The 24,603-nt window shown below is 39.6% G+C and overlaps 1 protein-coding gene across 1 annotated transcript in view; it reads left to right on the top strand.

Annotated features, from left to right (window-relative positions):
- The window catches only part of SHQ1 (SHQ1, H/ACA ribonucleoprotein assembly factor), an 89,029-nt gene that overhangs the window by 28,291 nt on the left and 36,135 nt on the right, over positions 1–24,603 (top strand). The window contains exons 7-10 of the mRNA XM_082664661.1: positions 2,583–2,737; positions 4,992–5,045; positions 7,427–7,550; positions 24,456–24,576. Of these exons, the coding sequence (XP_082520787.1) occupies positions 2,583–2,737; positions 4,992–5,045; positions 7,427–7,550; positions 24,456–24,576 (454 nt within the window). The remainder of the gene's footprint in view (positions 1–2,582; positions 2,738–4,991; positions 5,046–7,426; positions 7,551–24,455; positions 24,577–24,603) is intronic.

Raw genomic sequence — 24,603 nt, 5'->3', positions numbered from 1 at the left:
CTAGGTTCATCAGTACCATTTTTTTTTTTAGATTCCATATATATGCGTTAGCATACAGTATTTGTTTTTCTCTTTCTGACTTACTTTTCAGTCTGTATGACAGACTCTAGGTCCATCCACCTCCCTACAAATAACTCAATTTCATATTAAAGACTTAAATTTAAAAGAGAAAACAAGTAAATCTTAAAGAAAAGCTGAGAGACTCCATGTACAATTTCAGGGATTGGGGAAACCTTATCAAAGGCTATAAATTCATAGTCTGGTGAAGAAAAAAAGATAGATATACTGGACTACACACAAACATAAATAATTCAATGGCAGAAGATCCCCTAAGCAAAGTCAGTAGAGATGCCGTAGATTTGGAGAGATGACTGGGGTTGATGTCCATAATAGCCGAGTTCTTAAATATTTGACAAGCCATCCAGAAAAAACTGGGCGAGACATATTCTCAGGGGTAATTTACAAGAGAGCAAATCCAAATTGCCAACAAACCTGTGAAATAATGTTCAAAGTTTAGCAGTTAGAGAAATACTAACTGAAGTAACAATGATATGTCACTGTATTAGTTTCCTCCTGCTGCATGACACGTTACCACAAAACAGAAACACAGTTCTAATCTGAGTCAGTTTCCACGTGTCAGGAGTCAGGCATGGCTTAGCTGGGTCCTCTGCTCAGGGTCTTGGAAGGATATAAACAACTGTGGCCATCTTTTCTTTTTCTTTTTTTTTAAAATAGGTGTTGGCAACCATGATCCTTTCTGGAGTTCAGGGTCCTTTTCCAGGCTCACATGATGGTGGGCAGAATTTGATTCCTGCGGCTGTAGAACTGAGACCCTCCATGTTCTTGCTGGCTTTCAGCCGGGGTCACTCTCATATCTTAGAGGAACCCACAGCTCCCTGCCACGTGGCCCCCTCACAACATGGCATCTTAGTCCTTTAAAATCAGCAGGCGAGTCTCTGGCTCCAGTCTGCTGATAATGGAACATAATCATAATAATTATAACACCGTTGGCATATTTTTTTAAATAGAAGCAAGTTGCAGGTCCTGCCCACACCCAAATGATGTGACTCATTGGGGGTCATTTTACAATTTTTCTTACCACAGTCACTTCGCATCCATTAAACTGGAAATGATTTTGATTTTTTAAATTTCTTTTGATTTTTATTTATTTGGCTGTGTCAGGTCTTAGTTGCGGCATGCAGGATCTTCATTGAGGCATGTGGGATCTTTCGTTGCGGCGTGTGGTCTCTTCGTTGCAGCACATGGGCTTCTCTCTAGCTGTGGCGCGCGGGCTCCAGAGCACATGGGCTCGGTAGTTTGCAGCACGCAGGCTCTCTGGTTGAGGCGCGTGAGCTCAGTAGTTGTGGCCCACGAGCTTAGTTGCCATGTGACATGTGGGATCTTAGTTCCCCGACCAGGGATCGAACCCGCGTCCCCTGCATTGGAAGGCGGATTCTTAACCACCGGACCACCAGGGAAGTCCCTGGAAATGAGTTTTAAAAAAGCATTTATTGCTGGGAGTGGGCAAGAGATATGTGTAGGAAAGGGAACTTATCCATGACCATTAGAAAGGAGAGTTGTAGCCCTTAAATAAAGTATCTCTTAAAAACAGATAAACTTTTTGACCCAGTAAATCTAAAGCCTCCAGTATCCAGTGACATATGATATAACATTTATTGCAGCATTATTAGCAGTGACATAAAGCTGGAAGCAGAGTGAATGCCCATCAGTAGGGGGAGTGGTTGGATAGAGCATGCTACACCATGGAGTATTCTACTCCTTTACAAAATTAGCTAAGTACCAAGTGACTTGGGGGGATTTCCTAGAGGTATTGTTGAGTGAGATGGGCTAGATGGAAAAAAAAAATCTAATTCTCTGGGTGGGGGGGACAGTATCAACTCGCTTGTATACACATTTTTGTGTCTGGTTGTAAAGAAAAATATGAAGTGATATATACTAGATATTTTTAACATGGGGGAGGCAGTTGTTAAGGATGGAAACAGGGTGCCAAGCAAAAGGAGAAAAGGAAACTTCCTCTTCCCACAAGTCTGATATGTGTGGTATGGTCACATTTGCATATTTATGTAAAACTTTGTTTCTCTGTGTAACTAATATTTAAAAAATACGATGCCCTTAAAATTGACTAATACATGGGAATATTTCCGTTTCTTTGTATAGAACTTTCACAGTAGATAATGAATATTTACAGAGTGTTTCATTTAGCTTTTATATGTTTTCCGTTGTCAAAATGTAATTATCTTAAAGTCAATAACTGTCATTTAGCTGCCTTGAGTACAGAACAGTGTAGCGGGAAAAGATCAGGGGCTGGGGGGGGGTCTGGAAATAAGGAATAGATATTGTTTAGACATTTTTTTCTGTTTTTTTTAGCTCTACTAGGATTTAAGCAAATACATAGGTCTTAATAAAACTGTGACGTCTAGTTAAAAAGTTGTTTCTATGTCCAGAGTTAAATAACTTTTTATTTTAGCTTCTGTAATCCAAGTTATAATTTTGACGAATCTTCTGCAATGGGGGTTTTGCAGCACGTAATGGAACTAATTTTTAAATGCATTTTATTCTAGTGTGTTTTTCTGAAGAAGAGAAATATCAGCTGCGGAAATTTGTCAATAAATCTTACCTGCTGGACAAGAGAGCCTGTCGTCAAGTGTACTACAGTTTGATTGATATCCTTCTGGCATATTGCTATGAAACTCGTGTCACCGAAGGAGAGAAGAATGTAAGTGCATGTGTGTCTGTGCAGGTTGGCATAGACTGTTGTATGGAGTAAACTGCATTAATGTCATGAGTGAGACCAGTCGTGATTAGTTACTTAGTGACGCTCTGGGCGGAGGTGCACAGGTGTGTTGGTGATGGGTACCAATAATGTTTTTATTTGGTCTATTTTTTTCTTCTCTCTTGGCTTTAGTCTCTGCCAAATAGCAGAGTATGGAAGTAAAGCTGAGGGTAGAGAAAAAGGATATCCTGAGCTCTCATCTCTTTTAGGAGATGAACTGACCAAATGAGAGGGCTGTTGCTACATGACACTTGACATTGGCAAGGGGTAAACTTTACTATAACCATTTCTAGTCTTTCTCCGACCTGTCCATTAACAGACATAAGGTATAGTATTTTATAAAGAAAGGAATGTGAAGCGTTTATCTGCAGGTGTTCCTCAATTTTTTTTTTTTTTTTTGCGGTACGTGGGCCTCTCACTATTGTGGCCTCTCCCGTTGCGGAGCACAGGCTCCGGACACACAGGCTTGGCGGCCATGGCTCACGGGCCCAGCCGCTCCGCGGCATGTGGGATCTTCCCGGACCCGCGTCCCCTGCATCGACAGGCGGACTCTCAACTACTGCGCCACCAAGGAAGCCCTCAATTTAAATAGTGTGTGTACTTCTGAAAAATTGTATATAAATCAGATTTTAAAAACCTGGATTGTATCTTTTTGGTATTCGGTGAAATCCTATTGTAAAAGTAAATCCTTTTGTAAAGTATGTTGTTTCTTAAATGATCTTTTTTTAAAAATATAGACTGTACTGTATCTCTTCTTAAACCACACTTGATTTTGTAAATGAAGAGCTAAACTTCTTTCTCACCTATGTCACTGATGGCATATATTTAAAACAAGGCTGGAAAACAAAACAAAACAAAACAAAAAAACTTTCCAGTTAATGTGTCCCTGCATCTGTGTATAGTAGTCTTTGCTCAAGGGATTATTTTTGAGCTGTGCATATGCTTCCCTGTTTTTCATTTATTTATTTTATTTAAAAATTTTTTCAGTTGGAGTAAAAGTTGATTTACAGTGTTTCAGGTTTACAACATAGTGATTCAGTATTTTTATACATTTTATTCCATTTAAAGTTATAAAATATTGGCCATATTTCCCTGTGCTGTACACTATCTTTTTGTATTTATTTTATACATAGTAGTTTGTACCTGTTAATCTCCTACCCCATCATGCCCCTCCCCCTCCCTCTTTTTAAATTACACAAATAATTCATATCATTGTAAAGAAAAATACACATAGGAAGAAAATAATTAAGATTTCCTGTCATCTCAGCCATCGGAGGTAGCCACACTTAACAAGGTGATGTTTCTCTTCTAGGCTTCTTTCGTTGTGTATGTGTATTTACATTGGGTTATAATGTATATACTATTATTTAACCTGCTTTTCTCACTCACCATCATAGCATGAGCATAGTGTTAGGATAAGGATTTGATATGGGCCAAACCTTTTGCTGCTGGGATTCTGAAAATTTCAAAGGTGACTTTTGAGATTTGGATTTGTTTCCAAAATGAATATTAATGAGCGTAACAAGGGCATACTATAACTGAAAATGGGTTTTGTTTCCGCTCATCTTTTTAGAATACCATCATCAGCGAAAATGTTTTCGTTGACAAAAAAGTGCTTCATACTGCTTGAGAAGATGAGTGAGAGTGTTTAGTTATGCTCGATGTAACTTCGCATTTTTGATTTGATTCCTGGATTCACATATTTGAAATCATGAAGTCTTGCAACTTCAGAATCTTCTCTAGAATGCACTTATTCTCACAGGCATTCTCTGAAAGGCCAAATTCTTGAGCAGCTATCTAAGTGCCAGAAAGAGCACTTCAACATTATCTTTGAGTCTTTTGGTAGATTATTTATAGCATATTTGGGAGGCAGGTAACCTAGTTGAGAAGGACGGAAAGTGAGCACGCATTGCTTTGCTTTAGTTTCAAAGTCCTTGCTTTTGTGTTCTTGTGTTCTGGTGCTCTTACCAGTGCAACAGCTTTCCTTTATAAATTTCCAAGGAAAGTAGACCGAAACTTGCCTTTGATCTCCTTGACATCAGTAAAGCCATTATTTTCCTGCAGTCATAGATGCTTCTTAGGTTTTACATATGTCAATACTATTTATATACTAGTTGAGTAAGTGGATCTATTTGCTTTAGTTTTGAATGACCTTACCTCTAATGTGACACTATCCTTTTCTTCAAAACAAATAAAGGTTGAATCCGCGTGGAATATCAGAAAACTGAGTCCAACACTCTGCTGGTTTGAGGTATGATTGTCAGTTGCAGTTGTTTAGATTTTGTTTGTTCAGAGTTATTTTTTTGTTGTTATTAGCTCATTTGGGGTAATTCAAGCAATTCCTTAACTTTTTAAAAGTGATAGCTTTATTGTACAAAGTTTTTTTCCATCTTTTTAATAAAACTGATTTTATTTATTACTTTTACTTTAATCATAGTACACTAATAAGGCCAGCTGTAGGGTATCTTGGAAGTTTGGAGAAGGAATGGGTATACTGTCCGTTGCAGGAAGATGTTAGGTTGAGTTTGAGGCATGTATGTAAGTCGGCATATATTGGGGCTCAGAGCTCAAAGATGGGCAGAAAGCCTAGGTGATACTACTATTAAGTGTCACTTACCACCAGAAGCTGTGCTAATAAGGCTTTTGTGTATATTACTTCACCTATTCCTTTCTACTGAAGTGTGTGAGATAGAATTATTTTACAGATGAGGAAACAGATCATATAGCTTAAATAACTTATCCTGGGTCCTACAGTTAGTATGTTTAGATCTGGTAACTCTTACAATAGAGTAATAATTGCTTTTATATCTGTTTTGTAGAAAATAGTTGTGTAGAGCTCACCAAATATAGCAAAGAATATTATCTTTAAATTTACTAGTTTTGGGACTTCCCTGGTGGTCCAGTGGGTAAGACTCCGCGCTCCCAATGCAGGGGGCCCGGGTTCAATCCCTGGTCGGGGAACTAGATCCTGCATGCATGCCACAAGTAAGAGTTCGTATGCCGCAACTACGAAGTCCGCGTGCCACAGCTAAGAGTCTGCATGCTGCAACTAAGACCCGGTGCAGCCTAAATAAATAAATAAATATTTTAAAAAATAAAATAAATTTACTAGTTTTGAACACACTGTTGTCCATCAAAGCAGAAGCTTTAAAACAGTGTTTATTTAAACAGTTGATCATTGCATCATCTATTAAGGCAACTAGTTTTGTTTCTGTTTTTTTTCCAGTTTGAATCCTAGACAGTGTACATTTTAAGTTGGAAAATCAAAGTTGTTTCATGGCATCACTTTATTCAAATAATAGATAACATGTAAACAGGAACTGAAGCACTTTAGCAAAGAATCTTGCTATTCGTGAATGTCCATGAACCAACAGCTTGACCAGTGTCCTCTGCTGGGAGCTTGATGGAGAGTCAGGATCCCATTCCAGACCCTCTGAGTTAGAATCTTTAGCAAGATCTCCAGGAGTTCATATGCACGTTTCAGATGGAGAAGTGCTGTTCTCCAGACTTCCCTTGAGTTCTACATATTTCCATAATCAGCATATAATGGAGAAGCTGGCTTTCGTAATAATTGCATTGATTATTCCAATATTGAAAACAAAGTAGTTGGGGACTAGATAATTTCATAGTTTAGTTATAAAAGTCTGCATGAAGAGATCCACCTATTTATGATTTTATTTTGACATTTTTATTGTTTTTGAGATAACTTAGAATTGCCAGGCATGTAACTAGCTCTGTCAGACTTTATAAATGTTTAGTTTTTTGCCAGAATATTTTAGAAATTCATCATTCCTTTTTAGATATAAAGTATCCTCTGTTGGGTACTCAGTATTCATAATCAGCTCACTCATTTGTTAAGGATGAAGATACATGGAAGTGATGTATACTCCCTTACTTTTAATTTTATATTTTAATTTTTGTATGTGGGTTACATTTTTAATGCATTTTTAATCAAAACCGAATTAAAAAACAATTTTGTAGAAAATTGCCTTTGTTTAGTGTTTTTGGTAAGTTTTGCATTGTTAATGGTATCATTACCATTAACCATTACCATTCAGGATAAAGCCTTTTTTCCAGAAATGAGTAGTTTTCTCTTTGAAAAGTGAAAGCAAATTACTGAAGTAAATACCATGTATTACTCATGCCTAAAGCAAAAAACCCCAAAAAAAACAAAAAATCAAAAGAGGGGGAAGGGGGAACTGAGAACACACTTCACTAAAGAGTTCTATATTTTTCATCTGCATTATCTCGAATGGTCCTAAAAGACAAAAACATGAAACATATATCATTTAGAAATGTCTTTTATGTGCATCTGTATTTTGTTAGTGCCATGTGTTTTACATTCATATTGGTAATTCTTAAAAGACTTTTTAAAACTTTCCTCCTACGTATGTGATTTCTAAGGAGCATTTGTGATACGTTGATAAAGTATGAGAAATTACAAAGACTGAGATAAAAATTTTATTGTAAGGTTTACAGAAAGAGTCTCACTTCATGGCTTTGTATTTGTCTTCCACTTGGCTTCATGTTGATCCAAACTTAGTTTTTAATTGAGAATAGTTTTACATTTCATTGTGTGCTTTTGTTTTGTGTAATATGGAAACGATTACTCATTTAAATGATACTTCACAGACTTGGACTAATGTTCATGAAATCCTGGTGTCTTTTGGAAGAAGAGTTTTGTGCTATCCACTTTACCGCCATTTCAAGCTGGTGATGCAAGCCTACAGAGACACTATAAAGATGTTGCAACTAGGTAAGATGTTATTATGCTTGCAAATTTGAGAGTGAAAAGTTAAACACTTTTATAGTCTGTGAGGCTATAATCATGATTTTTGCTTTTTTTTTTTCCCATACAAAAAGAAGTAATGAAAATCATCCCATCCAACCCCTTTTCCTCCCAGGTATTGTATAAAGTAATAGTCCCTCCATATAGGTGTATAATCACACAGAGAAGTATGGTACTCTTTTCAGAGAGGAGTAGGAGGGGTAAATAGAGACAGTTTTCCAAACCATCTTGTGTTATAGTAGATTGTAACGTGCAGTATTTCTGTGTCATTCAGATGCCTATAATTTTCTAGGCATTATTCTAGGATTGTGAGTATAATAATAAATAAGTTCCCTGCTCCTATGAAGTTTATGGTTTTGCCAGGGTGACGGATGGTAAGTAAGTAAGCAATTCCAACACTGAGTGAAAAGTTCTCTGCTGGGGGAAGGAGAGTGATCATAGGAGGGGGCATGGAACCTGGACTTGGGAGGTCAGGAAAGGCTTTGCAAAGAAAGCACAGCTACTCCGAGGACTTTTGACTATTGCTATATCAAACCCGAAAAGACAGATATTTGCTATTTTTAAGGATGTGGCAAATTCTAAGCTCTGAAACAGATTCCGAAGTGCCTATAACAGCATCATTGGATTAAGTATATAGTTTCCAAGGTGATGACTTTGAAGGGGCGACATCCACTTGCATGTCTTAATTCTGGCACATTTATTCAAAAGTCACTTGCTGTACTTTATGGTCGTTTCTTGTATTTTTCCTCCGAGAGTCTTATTTCTTTGTCCTTAGATAAAAATGCTTCTGGGGGTTTAGTTTTCAGACTTGAGGATAAGAAGGAGAAAGAAAGGAAGTTGTTCTTTCCTTTATATCTAGGTGACTTCATTGGCTTAACGGGAAGAATCACATCTCTAATGTTTTGTCCCTCCTCGAGGTTTATCTCGGTTTTTCTTTGACTTCTGTGTAACCTATAGTCTTCTTGCTCTGGGGGAAAAAGTCATGTTTGAAGTAGATTCTTTCAAAGTAGATAATAATTGTAAAAGTGAATCATAGTTAAATGGAAGATACTTTTTTATTAATCCTGTTGGTTCAGACTGGCCGTATTTTATTTTAAAGGATTGTTGATTATAGGACAGCAGAGCTACTACCTTTGAGGACTCTGTCTTCTTTAACAGTGGGAAACAAACTGCTTTGTTTTTTTTGGTTTTTTTGTTTTTTGCATGTTCTTTCTTCTTGCCTTCTGTCCAGGATATTTTTTGAACTGCAAAAATTACCTTGAAAAATTAATCTACTGTAAATGACTGATTGTTGAACTTGAGTTACATCACAGTTAATTTCTTGTTTAAGTCATGCTAGATTATCTGCGCATTATTCATAGATTTAAACAGTGAGAATGCAGTTGGTGATTATCTTGTTATATCGTGGCTTCGAGATGGAAAACTGGCAAAACCCCCATGTGCATGTGCGTGCACACACACGTGTGCACACACACCCTCTTACTTGTTACTTTTCATTCTGGGAAATAATCTAGTTCTCTGCATTTTTATTTGAAAAGTAAGCAGTTCTGTGATTCATAACCAAAAATAAATTTGATTGCCTTGACTTACACTGTAGTCAATTACTCAGAGTTTTAGTAGGTTGAAATCATTATCTATCTGACAAAAAATAGGCTTATCAGCTGTGTTGTAATAGCAACAGAAAACCTGAGGTAGCGCGCTGAAAATGAATACCAACCCTCTATAAATCATGCACAGTATGTTCTGTGGCTAATTTAGGTTGTGGCTCGTTAGTGCTGAAACAGAGAGCTGGATTGTCTAGAGTTCACACCATAAGCTAAGGGGATGGCAAGTTCTGGATGAGGATTGAAACCTTTGTTCATACAGGTGGGTGACACCGGGAAGCCTTTAATGCCATGGAAGAGTCTCAGTTGTTTAGACACCTTATAATTTAAGTGCAGGTAGCTCTGGTTTGGCATTTAATGTTTTCCAAGAATGAATTCGTGCCTACTTATAATTCAAAAGAGTGATCACACTTTTATTATAAAGGTCAGTATAGTGCTTCCATAGTTGAAAGTAATAAATAAGTCTTGCCGCAGAAGAAATACCAACCTCAAGTGAAACACGCTTCCAGAACCAATGAAGGAAGGCTGGTGTCAGAATCCACAGAAGATTGACTGAGAGCTAGGTTTTTAAACAGCCATGAATTTGCTTTACGTGACTTCACAGAGGCCTTTACAAAGATTCTTCACTGGGCCTTTGGCTATTTTCAATTTTACATTCTCTCTGCTGTACCTTCCCCACCCCGGAAGACTGTACATTCATCTCTCACTGTTACCGTATGTCTCGCTCAAATTCCTGCAAGGCCAGAAAACCTACTTTGTCCCTGTGAGTGTTATTTTAGTGCTTAACATAGGGCCTTGCATGTGGAATTGCTCTCCCTGAATTGATATTCTTGGGGCACATGATCATCCCCATTTTTTCTATCTGTTCCTGTCTCTTTAGCAATTTTCACTTCCTCCTCCTTGTTCCATTCTTTGGGGAAGGGTGGGAAGAATCCTTCATGGCATCACTTAGGTGCTGTTACTCACTGAAAAATAAATGAACAAAAGGAATCAAAAGAGAGCAGCTTTTCTAATATGTTTTAAGAAATTTTATTCTCTTTAGAAGTGACATAGTTTAGTATTTGATTATACATTGTTTATACAACTTACTGTTAGTACTCCTGTCTACGTTTCATTCAGCTTTCCAAAGGGATTCTTTACTCTTCTTTTATACTCTTGTGCCGCTGTTGAACATATAATGTAACTGTTAGATCGAAAGGGCTAAACTTCAAGGGGTAAAAGGGGAAAAACTTAATTTTTTCTCTCCGTTCCCCCCTTTGAGCTCATTCTGTGGAGTCTTTCTTTGATTGTTTCTGGATGGAATATGTATCCTATAAATATCACATCACACACGTATATCCTATAATGTATGATATTCTGTAACTTTTTCTATTGCTTTAGATTATAAGAGGAGTCTGATTTCAGTACTCAAAGTGTTTCCTTTGAACTTGATTAAAAAAATAAATCTTGCCTTCCCCAGCTCGGGCCTGCGTCAGGTTGGGAAGCCAGCAGTGGCGAGGGGCCCATTGCCCTGCTGCAGAGCACTGCTTGCTTCCAGAGCTGCCCTCCACTCGGCCGCGGGCTGTTCCTTCATGCTTCTCCCTGGGGGCCTGTGATCAGGTTCGGGTCAGACACCAGGCTTTATATCCCCACAGCTTCCGGGCCAGGTAGGTTACGTTCTCCAGGGTTCCCCCACAAAACCCCCTTTCTCTTGGGGGTTTAAGGTGGTAGGAAAGTACCTTCTCCTCTTCCTCCTGAGTGGTGGTAGAAACCCCATAGCGCTCCAGCGACCTTATCCGAAGAGACTTTCTGGACCTCTTTACACTTAAATTCCCAGAGGTGAATATTGTTCTAAGGGGTCATAAATCAGTTTTTGGTTAGTGTCTCTACAAGCTTAGCCCAGAGGGTTTTAGCATGTCTTGTTACTATATGGGAACACTCGATATCTCTTTTGTCCTTTGTGAGCCTTATTGGAAGTGAGTCAGAGAGAGTCCTGCCTTAACGTGCTAGCACAGTAGGCATTCTAGCTGCAGCGCCCTGTTGACTCCTTTCTGTGTGCCAGTGCTAGGCTCAGTTCCTCATTTCATCCACACTGTCTTCCTGAGAAGTCGGGATTTCTGTCTCCATTTTGCAGATAGAAGACAAGCTCAAGGAAGTTCACTCTACTTGCCCAGGGTTACCCCGCTAGGAGTTGGCGGAGCCTGGACTGGACGCCTGGTCTGTCTGACTCAAAGTCTGTGCCCTTTGAAGTGTTGAAATAGTTATAGTAAAGGAAATTATATGAAGCCAGGATTCACTTCACAATAATCCACAGTGGGTCGGGGGAAAGTGGGCAGGGTGTGGAGGAACCAAGGCTGGCCACGAGTTGGTACTTGCTGAAACTGGGTGATGAGTACTTGGGGATTCACCGTCCTGTGGTCTCTCTTTGTACATGTTGTGATCTTTGTTTATTTATTTAAGTCTGGACTCTTAACCCCTGTTCACCATTTTGTAGAAAATATTATACTTTTTGTTCAGACAGTTGTATAAATTTTTTTGGCTAATGAAAACACACATTTGAAGGTATTATTATTATTATTTCTGGTTCTGTTTTGTTTTTAGGGCTAACCAGAAACCTGCCTTTCCATGAACATTTGGGGTCTGATGCCTAGTGGCTGCATGGCAGACCATAACCTAAGAAACAGGCTTCTGGAGATCAGTTATTGTTACCAAGTAAAAACTGGCATTACTTCATACAATTAATAACCCTTACATATTAGTCTCACTGGGTTCAATAATCAATTTGTCAGAAATGACTGCTTTACTAACCTCCTCTGTAGATAGTTGTAATAACACAATCAATGTGAAAGAAAAGAACCACAGCACAGGACTTGGGGGCTGATCTTTTCCTTTAAGGAAAATGATAGTTCAAGAAACTGAGCTATGGCCAGTATGTTGTGTGAGCTCTGAGTCCTCACGCAACCTGGAAGATGAATTTGTTTTTAGTGTTTGAATTCTATTTAGTCAAAAGTCCAAATGCTGCTTTTTAATTGAATTGTAAAGATTACTCTAACTTGAAAACTAGAAGATGAAATCGCTAGGAGTTTTCGGTGTTGACATTCATCTGTATTTCATTTTTGTGGCTTCTCTATTAGGGACATTTTAAGGAACCATTAGACCTTTTAGTTTTTCCTCAAGTGCATTATGTAAAATGATTTTGAGGGTTATTCAACAAGTGTTGGTTGAGCACTTGCTATGTGAAGGTGCTGAGCTGGGTCTGAAGATCCAGGAGCGAGCAGGAAGGATGCGACTCGCACTCAGAGAACTTAAAATTCTAATGGGGGCCCTGGAATAACACAGCTACCAGGTTTAAAAAAAAAAATTACATTCGTAATAAGTAGCTCAAAGCAGAAATACAGCGGGCGAAAACATAAAGCCAGGAAAATTGGCTGAGCTTTAAGTCACGTAAGACGTTTAACCTCCTACAGAGGGGAGCTTCTGCCTTATTTGACTTCAGATTATTGGCTCCTCAATTTCCTGTTGCTCTGAAGTACTTGTACATTGGTTGATGCGTCCATCTATTTATTCATTCAGTAGGTATTTTGTCAGTACCTACTAAAAAGCTATTTATTACGTACAAAGCGCCCTGTACATACGAAGAGCAGCAGAAAGCTGAATTAGATTCCTGTACTGTGTTTGGGAGCACCTGCATGAGTAGGGGAGCTAAGATGTCCATCACAAATGTAAAATACAGGGTAGGCAGTGGTGAGCACCTTACACGAAATGCCAGCTAAGTAGTTCAAAACAGGGAGAGGTGACATTTCATTGGGGATCAGAGGAAGCTTCATTTGGGACATGAGATTTGAATTGGCACTTGAAGGGTGGGCAGTACTGGCCATAAGAGTAGGAGAAGTGTTCTAAATATTGTGAGTGCGGGGCATGAGGCAGTTCATAGAGGAGCATGATTTCATCAGTGAAACTTGGGAGTTATAGGCTCTCTGACCCTGAGATTTGCTCTGCAGCCTCTAAAACTAGTTGACAGTTCCTTTGCTACCTGAGTCAGCTGGTCTCCAGAATTGATTTCTCTGCTTCCCTAATATGATCACTTAATTCCCTGCTCCCCAGCCAGGAGATGATAATTCTTTCTGTTTTCTTCTTCATTCTAAATTGTGCTTGAACTTTTCATTTCCTAGTCAATTCCCCATCACAAAATGTCTCAAAGAATGGAACAACCATAGTGCTTTCAGGAAATTTCAGTAGCGTGGAATTCAGATCAAATATTGAAGTACTTTTGGTACCTGCTTTTGCTGACTGCTTACTTGCATACCAGCTAACCTAAGAAAGGAGGGGCTTCTGAGCCCTGGTGCGTGGGAGCTGCAGCTGGAACGTGTGTGGGAAAGAGGAGGACTCTGCTGGGAGGTCCCCATGTGCCAGTCTTTGGCCTCACTCTCCTGGGTTTCTTCCACCAGGCAAAGCAGATTTCTTTTACTCACACCTCTTCATCAGAGCCTAAATCTGGGTTCCCAGTCTTAAATTGGCACCTTCTTGGTATCTATCTGTATTATTTACCCTCAGAGCATTTGTGGGTTGATACATACACTTTTGTATGGAAGGATGCTGTGTATGTGCATAAACATTAAAGGGAGCAAAATCAAATTCCGATCAACTCCATAGACACTTGTTTCCTCTAAGGAGCCTGTTAATCATTGAATATTGTTAATCTCTGAAATTTTTTTAGATTGCTCACGTCATAATCTCTGGGTTATTACATTTGTATAAAACATTCTTTGTTCCCTTAAACTACTCTCTAGGGGGCAGCATTTCCTCTATGGTTTACAAATGCCTTTTAATTGCCACAGATGATTAAGATCTTATGGTTATTCTGCTCCAAAAAAATCACTTAAAGTATCTTACGGGTGGGTGATGGCTCAAAATCCACTGCTGATCTCTTAAATATTTACATATATGTGTGTGCGTGTATAGATATAGATATATACACATATATATATATACATATATCCAATTTAAATCTACGTTGTATTTCCTGTACTATTTATATAAGATTTTTTGTTAATTTCTGCAGTTTCTGAGCTGAGTGGTGTAAAAGAACCCCCAGGAGGTTAGTTACATGGTTTGATATTATGGCTTTTAAAAAAACTTCTCTGGTTAGTGCCTCTTTTAATAAATCTAAAGTCAGTTTAGAGATATTTTTTATTGATATGTTTTTTTTAAGGAAGTAACTGTAAGTTTACGTTCTTTAAGTAAGCAGATAAAGGCAGGAAAATGTATATATTTAAGACAAATTTGGGAGAACAAAGAGAAAATATTTTATTTACCCTAATGAGTGAAAGTCCTGTTGCATGGTGATACTGAGACCTAGATGAAGTAAGTTGAATAATACTTTATATGTTAAATGGAAATCATGGAAGAATCCTATTTTTGCAAGTTAGGGTTTCTTTCAATAGGAATTAATACTGAAAAGTAACAAGCAAGCAGATATTTATTCAACAGACACAGATCAAATCCCTTCTCAGTGCAAGGCATTAAAGGAGAATCATCAAAGAGTTATGAGACTATGTATGACTTGACCTTGGCTCTTGAGTTTATTGTGTAACAGGAATGATAAGACAAAAGATAGTATACAAAATATAAGGATTTGTAATACACAAAGGAGAAAAATCCCTTAAGAAAATACCTTAACTACCACCCACAGGCCAAATCCGTGCTGTATGACTTGTGAGTTAAAAATGCTTTTTACATCTTCAAATGTTGAAAAAAATCAAAAGGAAAATAGTATTTCATGACACATTTAAATTATATGAACTTCAAATTTTGGTGCCCAGAAAAAAAGCTTTATTGGAACACAGTCATCCTCCTTCACTTGGGTATTGTTTATGGCTGCTTTTGTGATACAGTGGCAGAGTTGAGTAGTTGCAACAGATTATGTGGCCTGCAAAGGCAAAATATTTACTCTCTGGCTCTTCAGAGAAAAAATGTGCCTCCCCTTGCTATAGGTATACCTGAAGTTGGCCCTCGAACAACGTGGGTTTGATCACGGGCAGGTCCACTCCTAGGTGGATTTTTTTCCGTAGGAAACACTGTAGTGCTACAGTGTCTGTGGTTGGTTGAATCTGTGGATGGGGTGGAACTGCAGATACAGAGGCTGCCTATAAGTTACATGCGGATTAATCCCTTCGTTGTTCAAGGGTCAGCTGTGTACGGGATTGGAGGGGAGCCCTCTCCAAGTGAGCCAAAGTCTTTGGCTGCCTTCCGTTGCAGGTAGTAGCCAGTGTTGAAGGGGATCCTGTCAGCTGTTTCTGTCCTCCCCACAGGATGAGACAGACCTGAACTAGTTCGTTCCTGTTATAGTAGGTCCTTCAACATTAGGAGAAACAGATGCCTGCTTGGCCAAGCAGGCGAATGAATGAGGGTGGCAGAGTTGAAGAAACATGGGAGCAATGAGGCCTGTGTGAACTGGAGACATACATGCTCCATCGGTAGCCTGTTGTTGCCATGTGGATATGTAGAGTTGCCACCTTTAGGGACTTAAAAAGAAGTGGAAAGTCATGATCTTTAATATAAAATTGCTCAAAAGTTTGAATGTGAACAATGATGTCAAGATTTAATGTGATACTATAAGAGCCATGGCATGTCTGGGCACCCAGGTCAGCCTGTGTGGGCCATCAGTTTATGATTTCGACTCTAGAGCAAGCTAAGTTGCCAGCCTGATTTCTCACACCCTCTTGGTCCTGCCCGTTTCCAGCTGCAGTGAGGCCTTGTACCGGGTCTCTGCTCCTTCCGTCGCAGCTTGAGACCCAGTCTCCCCCTGGTGTGGGCTCCAAGATGAGGTGGGGAAGGAGGTAGAGGTCCTGCATTCTCTTAAGTGACTATGACCAGGAACCTTAAAAAAGCGGAACAGAACAAAACCCAGATCCCTTACCTCTCTTTCTACTTGCTTTTGTATTGCTACCCTCCTCAGCTTAGCCTGGTCCGGGTGGAGGGAATGAGTCCCCGGATTCCAGTACCATGCCTCCTCACTCGGACTCCAAAGGGTGCTTTTGATACGGGGGAGGGGAGGGGCTAGACAGGGCAGAAGCAAACGGCCTGATGCGTGAGGTGCACGGCCCTTATTACTTCAAGAATGTGTAGGATTTAGAAAAGAAGTGGAGGAAGGTATTTCCTGAGAAAGCAGAAAGTAAAGAAAATCAGGGAGAGGAAAAGAAAAGAGTTACACGTTAAGAAATGACAAATATTCTGCTTTGTCTGGAGGCCTGGGCTGTGAGGGGAGTTGAAGGAAGAGGCGGGAGTGGTGTGTTGGGGAGCACGGTGGAGAGCCTGCAGTGCTTCCTAAGGAGACTGGCTCTGTTTTTTTTATATATAATTTTTAAAGGTTACATTCCATTTACAGTTATTACAAAATATTGGCCATATTCCCCGTGTTGTACAATATATCCTTGTAGCTTACTTGATACCTAATAGTTTGTACTTCTTGCTCCCCTACCCCATCTTGCCCCTCCCCCTTCCCTCTCCCCACTGGTAACCACTAGTTTGTTCTCTCTCTCTGTGAGTGTGTGTCTTTTGTTTGTTGTATTGTTTAGATGTCACATATAAATGATACCATACAGGATTTGTCTTCCTCTGAGGAGAGTAGGTCTTATTCAGTGAGGGACCACTGCAGAGTCTGGCGTTGGGGTCTGTGACAGGCCCATGGAGTCACATTGATCTGGCAGAAACACCAAGTCATTGCAGGGGGTGAGATTCGAGGTGTGGAGAATAGAGGAGACCGCCATTCTCACCTGAAGCCGAGTAGTTTGGGGACAGGTACTGGGTCTGGACTGGGGTGCCAGCAGTGGTGCGGAGGAGGAAGGAGTACGTGGGCACGTGCTTTGCAGGTAGAAGGGTAGGAGCTAGTCAGGGGAGTCCCGGAACCCTTGATCCCATATGACCTGATGTCCTCCTTCCCTTGTCATCTGTAAAGTGCTTACATGTCCTTGTCTCGCTCAATTCCCACAGCAATTCTGAAGAATTTCCCCTCTCCATCTACAGACCTGGAAACAGATTCAGATTAAGTACCAAACAGCTAAGAAATGACACCAAGGCAAGCAGATTCTGGGCTGTACAACTGTTCCACAGTGCAAGAGTTACCATTGTTATTTTTACTTTGTAAAGAAATTAGCTAAGAACTGCACAAGATTATTTATGTGTAGCTTTTTAATGATCTTTCCTTAGCCTTTTAGAATTTTGAGACTAGAATTCTTAGACCTTAATTTCATAATCAAAGTTTTTATGTAACTTTTTAATATAAATTAAACTTACATGTAGATAGAGATATGTAACCATCTTTACTAGATTCTGTTTCCAGTACACTGATTAAAATGTGAAGAAGCGTAACTCGGTTCTCCCAGTATGTAAACCATTCAGCCATCACAGACATTCTCAACTGTGATACAGTGAGGGTGTCGAAAGGCTTTGGTTTTTTTCCTTTTACCTTGACCTGGTCAGTATTTCCCATCACCAAAAGGGACTCGTAAGTCTGGTCGGACTGGGTTTGTTTTTCCCCTTTGTGATCCATTTAAGGAATCCAGTTGTCTTTCTTCCTATATGTTTCTTCTCTCTGACTGCATGTACAGTCTTAGTTTTCCCAATTGGAAACTAAGCTAATTCCAAAAAAAAAAGTCAGAACTTTTCATATTAAGTAATAGCTCCTGGGAACATGCAGTGTAATAGTCTTAATTAAAGGAGCAACGCAAAAAAATTAGTTTAAATTGAGCTGCCCGGTATTGAGATACATGCTGTATTCATAAGGTGGAAGAGTTGAAATAAAATTTTATCCACAGAATTAAGAAGTTTTAGGTGCTTATGGATTTTTTTGTTTTTAATTCAGGTCTACATTGCAACTGTTCCAAGAGCTTTTTTCCGTGCATGTTCAACTTTTTAACCTTTCTACTTTTATACTTACTGTATAGATGGGATTTTCTTTTTTAATGTTCTACCTTGAACTTGGATGCCTCACTCTTAACTGTCTGAAGAAAAATTAGTCATGCTGCCATTATGTAATTTTGATGACATCCGGCCATGTATTTCTAAACTGACACAACCACTGCTTTGACAGGTGACTTAAGGAGGAGGATAGAGTGAATGTCCAAGCTGTCCTTTCAAACCAGCAAATCTGGCAGGGATTGTTAGAGCAGAAAAGGCAAAAAGCAGCCTTGGGTTAAATTCATTATTTGAACTTCTGATGGTGTGGTGATAGAAGAAAGTTGGCACAGCTACATCCTTTTCTTGTCAGGGAATAGAAATAAAAAGGAGAGGCAAGCCCATTGTATAGCCCACATCTGTCATGACATCATGGCTTAAGTGTACAGATCACAAAGGTGTTACAACTAGTACGTGTTAACTGAGCAATTTGACCAGGTGCTTTTAAACTTAGGTTCTGTGTGAGCCAGGCTACATTAACAGCCAGTGTTTACTGAACAGGATCCTACAGTTTGCCAGACATTGTTCTAGACCCGGGAAGACAGATGAGGAGCCGTGTTCTTTCTTGTCAAGGAGGTTGCCACACAATGTGATAAATAGTGACGCTGTATATTACGCAGTGGCTGGGAGGCAGATGTACCTGTTTTCATCCTGACTGTTGCTTCCCAGCTGTGATCTTGGCCAACTCTTTCATTACACTGAGTCTCAGTTTCCTCATGTATGAAATGAGCAGGAGGTCACCGACCTTAGTAGGGTTAAATGATGCAGTGTATGGAGAGTACTTGGTGCAGCGGAAGTGGGTAGCTGTTAACTACCATAAGGGACAGTGTGGCAGGCGTTATGGAGCAACTCAAACCGGCTTGGGTCGGGGTAGGGGTTGGGTGAGTGGGAAGCCAGTTCCTAAGGAAGTATATGCTCCTTGTGAGACTTGATGGTAAGTTAGGTTTGGGTTGAGGTTTGTGCATTGCAGGCAGAGGGAACACTTACAGAGTGTATGTTTGCTTTGTGTTGATTTTGTTTGTGGCTATACAGACAGTATATGTAATTTTAATAACAAAAAAGAATCTAAAAATTTATTTAGGGCTGTGAATTTGTGCTCAAAATAACAACTATCATGGCTTCCAGTATTTGTTTCTTACTACAGCCCCAAAATGTAAGAGCTTAAATGGCATCTGAGGAAGTTGAGGATAAAAATACTAAACAGACTGAGAAGCTTTCATAAAGTTAAATTTAACGCATGTTTGTGTTAATTGTTAGGGACTGGACTTTATGCTACTTCCTAGCAGGGCCTGATATTGAAGCAAATTACCACACTTCGATTCTCTTAACTTGGATTAATTTGACACAGTTCTTCTGTCATCTCTTTATGGTCAGATGATCTCTGAAAATTAATGTTAAGAATAATTCATGAATTATCCCTCCTGATAATGTGGTCTCATCAAAAATCCCAGAATTCTAGCCAGATATCTACTGAGTTATGCATTTTAGGATGATAGCCCTGTTGGCTTTCGTTTTGAGATGATTTTACAAATGAAGACCAAGCAGTGCTTTCCTCCAGGTGTTTTGAATAACCACCTCTTTTTCCTTTACTCTTTCTGGCTTCTTGTCTTGTATGGCTCAGACTTTCAAGGACAGAAATAGCTACCCTGAAAACCACAGCCATATCATTGCTATAATGTACCAAGAGTTGAAAAGAAATTCAGCTCTTGCTATATAGAGTTAGCAGTTTTTATTATTTTTTTCCTATGCTGGCTTTTAGCCAGTGGAAACATCCACTATCCTTTTAATCTCCTAGAGATGGGAGCCATTTCTTAAGAGCCTTCAACCATGAGCTTGGTCTGTCAGTGAGCGATTATGGCCAAACCTCGTCGGCTAATAGGAAGATTTCAAATAGCCAGTGGGTTCTACTGTAGAACAGCTCAGTCTCGTCTCTGGTTTAAGATATATTAACCTGAGATGCCGCATCTGTCCAGAACAGGAAAGCACATTGTTCTTAGTTTACGTTCCCTTTAAAGAAAAGCTGGAGAATGCGTAGCCAGAGACTGTGTTGGATACTGTTTACTGCCTACCTGCTTGTTACTATCATCCTTTTTTTTAATGTTGTTACTATGTTTCTCTGTTGTCATTAGACAGTCATTTTCCCTGAGGTAAAACGTTCATGGCCCTTGTCATTTATAGGCCAGGTTACTGGTTTTAAACTGCCTTCACTGGTTTTAGACTCTCTTGGAGAGATCTTGGTGTCAGAAGTCTTTGCTCCATGGATAGGGTTGGCTTCAATGAGGACGAGGTTGAGCATAGAGAATCCCTAACTCTTTGGACAGGCCTGTTATTGCATCTCTGTGGTGAAAATAGTTACCATGGTTACTGTGCAAGGTACCTGCTTTTTCCTGCTCTGGACCAGGCAGTGAGCTGGCAAAAAACGGTCACTTTCCTGCAGTGCCTTTGAGCAGAAATGAATCTCTCAGATTTAGGCCTGAGCAGTTTTTCAGGCGCATGAGATGTGTGACGAGCCCATGACTGGATACAGCCCCACAGGAGGCAGGTACACTGAGTCCCCTTCTAACCACTGGCTGTGTGACAGCCTGGAGGAGGGCCAGCTCTTTCCTTCGCTGATAGCTGTTGGATAAGTGGTTGGCAACCTGAGAGAAGGAGCAGTCAGTGCAAGAGAGATGTTATAAAAAAAAAAAAAAAAGCTGCATGCTTCCTGAGCTTCCTGGCTGTAATGTAATCATCTATTGATGCTGTAGTCACCTCTGGTGATCTAGTGGGAACACACGAGGTCAAGTATGGCCTTGGGGTAACAGTACACAATGTTGGGGGCAGGATGGTTTTAATGTACTTTTTGTTCTAGAGTGTCAGCTGCCGGGAGCCTACTTTTCATTTAACTTACTTGTCACATAGCACACTGAAAATAGTTTGAGAATGAAAACACAAGCTTTTGAAGAATGCGTAACTTTCTCTTTCAAAAGTGCCTCGCGTGTGATTTTCTAGAATCACCTGATCTAAATATTGCTTCTCAGTTTTGCAAAAATACAAGGTAAAGAAAATTGAAATAGGAATTTAAAAATTTTAACATTCTTTGTCAGTGTTTCAAGGGTTAGCTATGTAGTAAGGAATGTCTGACTTTTTGTTAAATAGATAAATGTTTATTGTGCAGAATTTTGAAAATAGGGGAAAGTTTAAAGAAGAATAACTGTAATCCCATGTGTGGTGTTTATGAGTTTTTTCCATGTGTATTTGTCTTTTTTTTTTTTTTAAGAAAATAGGGATCAAAACATGTAAGTACAATGCAGCTTCACTTTAAATTTGATTACTTTGGGTGTTGCTATTATTATTATTGTTGTTATTTTGTGATAACTGGAAGATTTCAACTTGCCTGTGGCCCTTAGCAAGGGACAACCTCACTTTAGGCATGTCTGCAAAACGAAACTAGGAATTTTTTTTTTAATTTGAAGATTTAATTGGCTTTATTCAGTGATTCATGAATCGGGCAGCATCCCATCTAGCAAGTATCAATGGAAGAGAGCTCCTCTAATTTCATTAGGTAACGGTTGCAATGGGTTCTCATTAAATATGTGACCTTAATTCCACACTCCTTTTCAGAAAACTCTCTGGTGTGTAGGGTCTTCTGTCGCTGCCGTGCACACCTGCCTTTAGGTGTTGTCCCCACCGTCCTGCCTGACTGCGTTCATCTCCTGCTCTCTGTCACAGCCTGGCTTCTCCCAGGCTTGCCCGTGTACTCCCTTTGTTCTTCTCCTGGAACCATCTGCTCCACCTAAATGGTCTTTTTCTGTTGTGCCCCAAACCTACCCTGTTTTAAGTCCCACTCTGCTCCTTTTCACACCGCCCTCCAAGCTGGCATACCTACCCCTTTTCTTCACTTGCTGAATTATTTGCTGTGAGGCCCAGCTCCAAGTCCTGGATTTTCTATTAACCCACTTCTGTTAGTAAGGCATGTCCTCGAGAGGCAGTATTCAGGGGCATCACGCTATAGAGGAGCTTATACAAGCTTCAAGTGAATGGTTTATTTTTTGGATAAAGACCTATGGCTGACTTTTAAAACTTTAAGTTAGTAGTTTTCATAAACCCCCCGTCCCCATTCCCACAAACGAGAGGGGGAGAGAGAGAGAGAGAGAGAGAGAGAGAGAGAGAGTAAGAAATTGGCATACCCTTGCCCTGACATTTTTTCTCTGTTGCAATTTAAACTGTTCCAAAAATTCTCACAGTTTAGTTAGTTCTCCCTTGATTTTTTTCTGTTTGGATAACACGGCTAACTTGGTTTCATAGTTTTGTGAGTTTTGATTGTATTCTCTCCTCCTGTCATCAGACTCTGCCTTCTAGGCCTGGGGCGTGGGGGGATCCCCACTCTTCGCTACACATAGTTGCCCTGGGCCACTTTGATAAGACACAAAGACCTTGACTTAACCAAGTGTAGTTTTAGGCCTTCTAAGTATTTCTTTTAACCCGTTGAGCAGTGGAGGTTTATTGACATTCCTCCCCTCTGCGTATGAGGAAGCCACATAGTGAAAATTTTTGAAAAAAACATGGCCCCTGTTTTGAACTTACTACCTGCTTAACTCAAATAATAAAAACGTGATGTAGACCGAATGGCCCAAGAACACATGGGTAGCGTAGCGGGTAGCTTCGAGAGTCAGTAAATTAAGAATTTGGATCCTGGGCCCTCCACTCAGTGGCACTGTATCTTAACGGTCCTTGAGCCTCAGTTTCTCCTTCTGTGAAGTGAGCAAAGGAGGTTATGAGGAGAATCAGCCGAGTTTCCTTTCCGTTTCTCTCCTTTGCAGGGTTTAGTAAGAGCTCTGACGATTAGGGAAGTCAGTCCGGGCTTCCTGCAGGATGAAGGCTTGAGCTGGGCTGTGAAGGCAGGCTAGGATCCCTCCAGGTGGAACAGAGAGGAAAAGGCCTTCCAGGTGTGGGGAAGCAGTTGAGCAATGGGCCACGGACAAGTCCACAGAGCCTTGAAAGCAAGCGCAGGGAGGGCCCTGATGAAAGCAGTGCATCAAAATGCAATGTCAGCGGGCTCAGCGGGAGAGAGTCCGAGGGACGTGGAAGAATTTATAATCTCCGCATGAGTGAGGATGGGTGGTCGGGGAGTGGTGGGGAAAGGGCAGCTACAAGAGGCATTTCCAGAGAAAAATCGTCAGGGCTTGGTGTGTGAGGCTAGGGGATGGAAGACATTGTGAGCCTTTAAGCAGGTGATTACTGTGTCATTCATTCATTCATCCTTAAAATACTTCAATTGAAAATGTACTGCTACAAGGTTCTGTTCTAGGTATTGGGGATTAATGACTAAATAAAACAGAAGTCCCTGCTCTTATGAAGCTCACTTTCTAGTGTTAATTGTGTTAAAAATTTAGTGGCAGCAATTTTGGCATCTTGTGATGTCATTAGGTAGCTCACGATCCTTTTATCATATCTAAAAGCCAAGTGGGAAATGTCGATGAGAGCACATCCAGTGTCCTCACGAAATCAGTGTACAGTATTTTCACGTTTTAGGACTATAAAGATAAGAATAAAACAGTGAAGCTGAAAATGCCGTATTTCACAGAGCTAAGGAAGTGGTACTACTGTAGATTTAGTCATTTGCCTTATGGTTAATAAATTTCAGGGACCGTCTTGAAGTTTGGAACACCTAGGGAATTGTTGTCGAGTTGTGCGATTCCTTTTGTAGGCTTGGGTTTGGATTAAAATTAGGTTCATTTAACAACCAGGAGGAAGTAATTAGGTTGAACAAGACTTCAGTATTTGATGGCTTTTTTTTCCAAGTGATTTTGTCAGCTTGTTTTTGAAGTAGGGCTATGATATTTTAGTTTTCAGTCTGAGTTTTCTTCAGTTCTTCAAGGTGAAAAAATTTAAGTTTGTACTAGATAATTCCTTGACAAAAAATGTTGATGTAAGAAATAGAGACATTTGAAAACTAAAATATAATTTTCCATGGTATTTTGAAAGCTTGAAATAGAAGAACATTATCTAAAGTTATGATGCATTTAAATACTCATTTACTTAGGAAGCTTCTCTCCCTGTCATTTAATGTACCTACTCATGTTTTATGTTATTTTTAAGGTAACCACAATTAATCAGCTATAACAATAGAGTATAAAGATTTTTTCATAATTCTTAAGGAAAGAAATAAAGAGGTTTGGACTTAGTACTGATATGATTTCTTGCAATAAAAGAATATGAAAAATATTCAAATAATGATTAAAACTCTGAGCTGCCGTAAATATATTACCCCTCAGTGTGTGAATTTCTCAGTTAAAAAAAAATCAGATGTTTTTCCTTGAGGATGATTTGATTTTTTTTCAATTTCCTTCAGGTAAAAGTGCAGTTTTAAAGTGTCTACTGGACATTCACAAAATTTTTCAGGAAAATGACCCAGCTTACATTCTAAACGATCTCTACATCTCAGACTACTGTGTGTGGATTCAGAAAGCCAAGTAAGTTTTCAGTTACGAATTTTACAT

This window comes from Grampus griseus, assembly GCF_964374135.1.
Source record: "Grampus griseus genome assembly, chromosome: 10".
NCBI classification, from domain to species: domain Eukaryota; kingdom Metazoa; phylum Chordata; class Mammalia; order Artiodactyla; family Delphinidae; genus Grampus; species Grampus griseus.
Note: the sequence above shows the minus strand (reverse complement) of the source record. Positions and strands in the feature narration are given on the sequence as shown.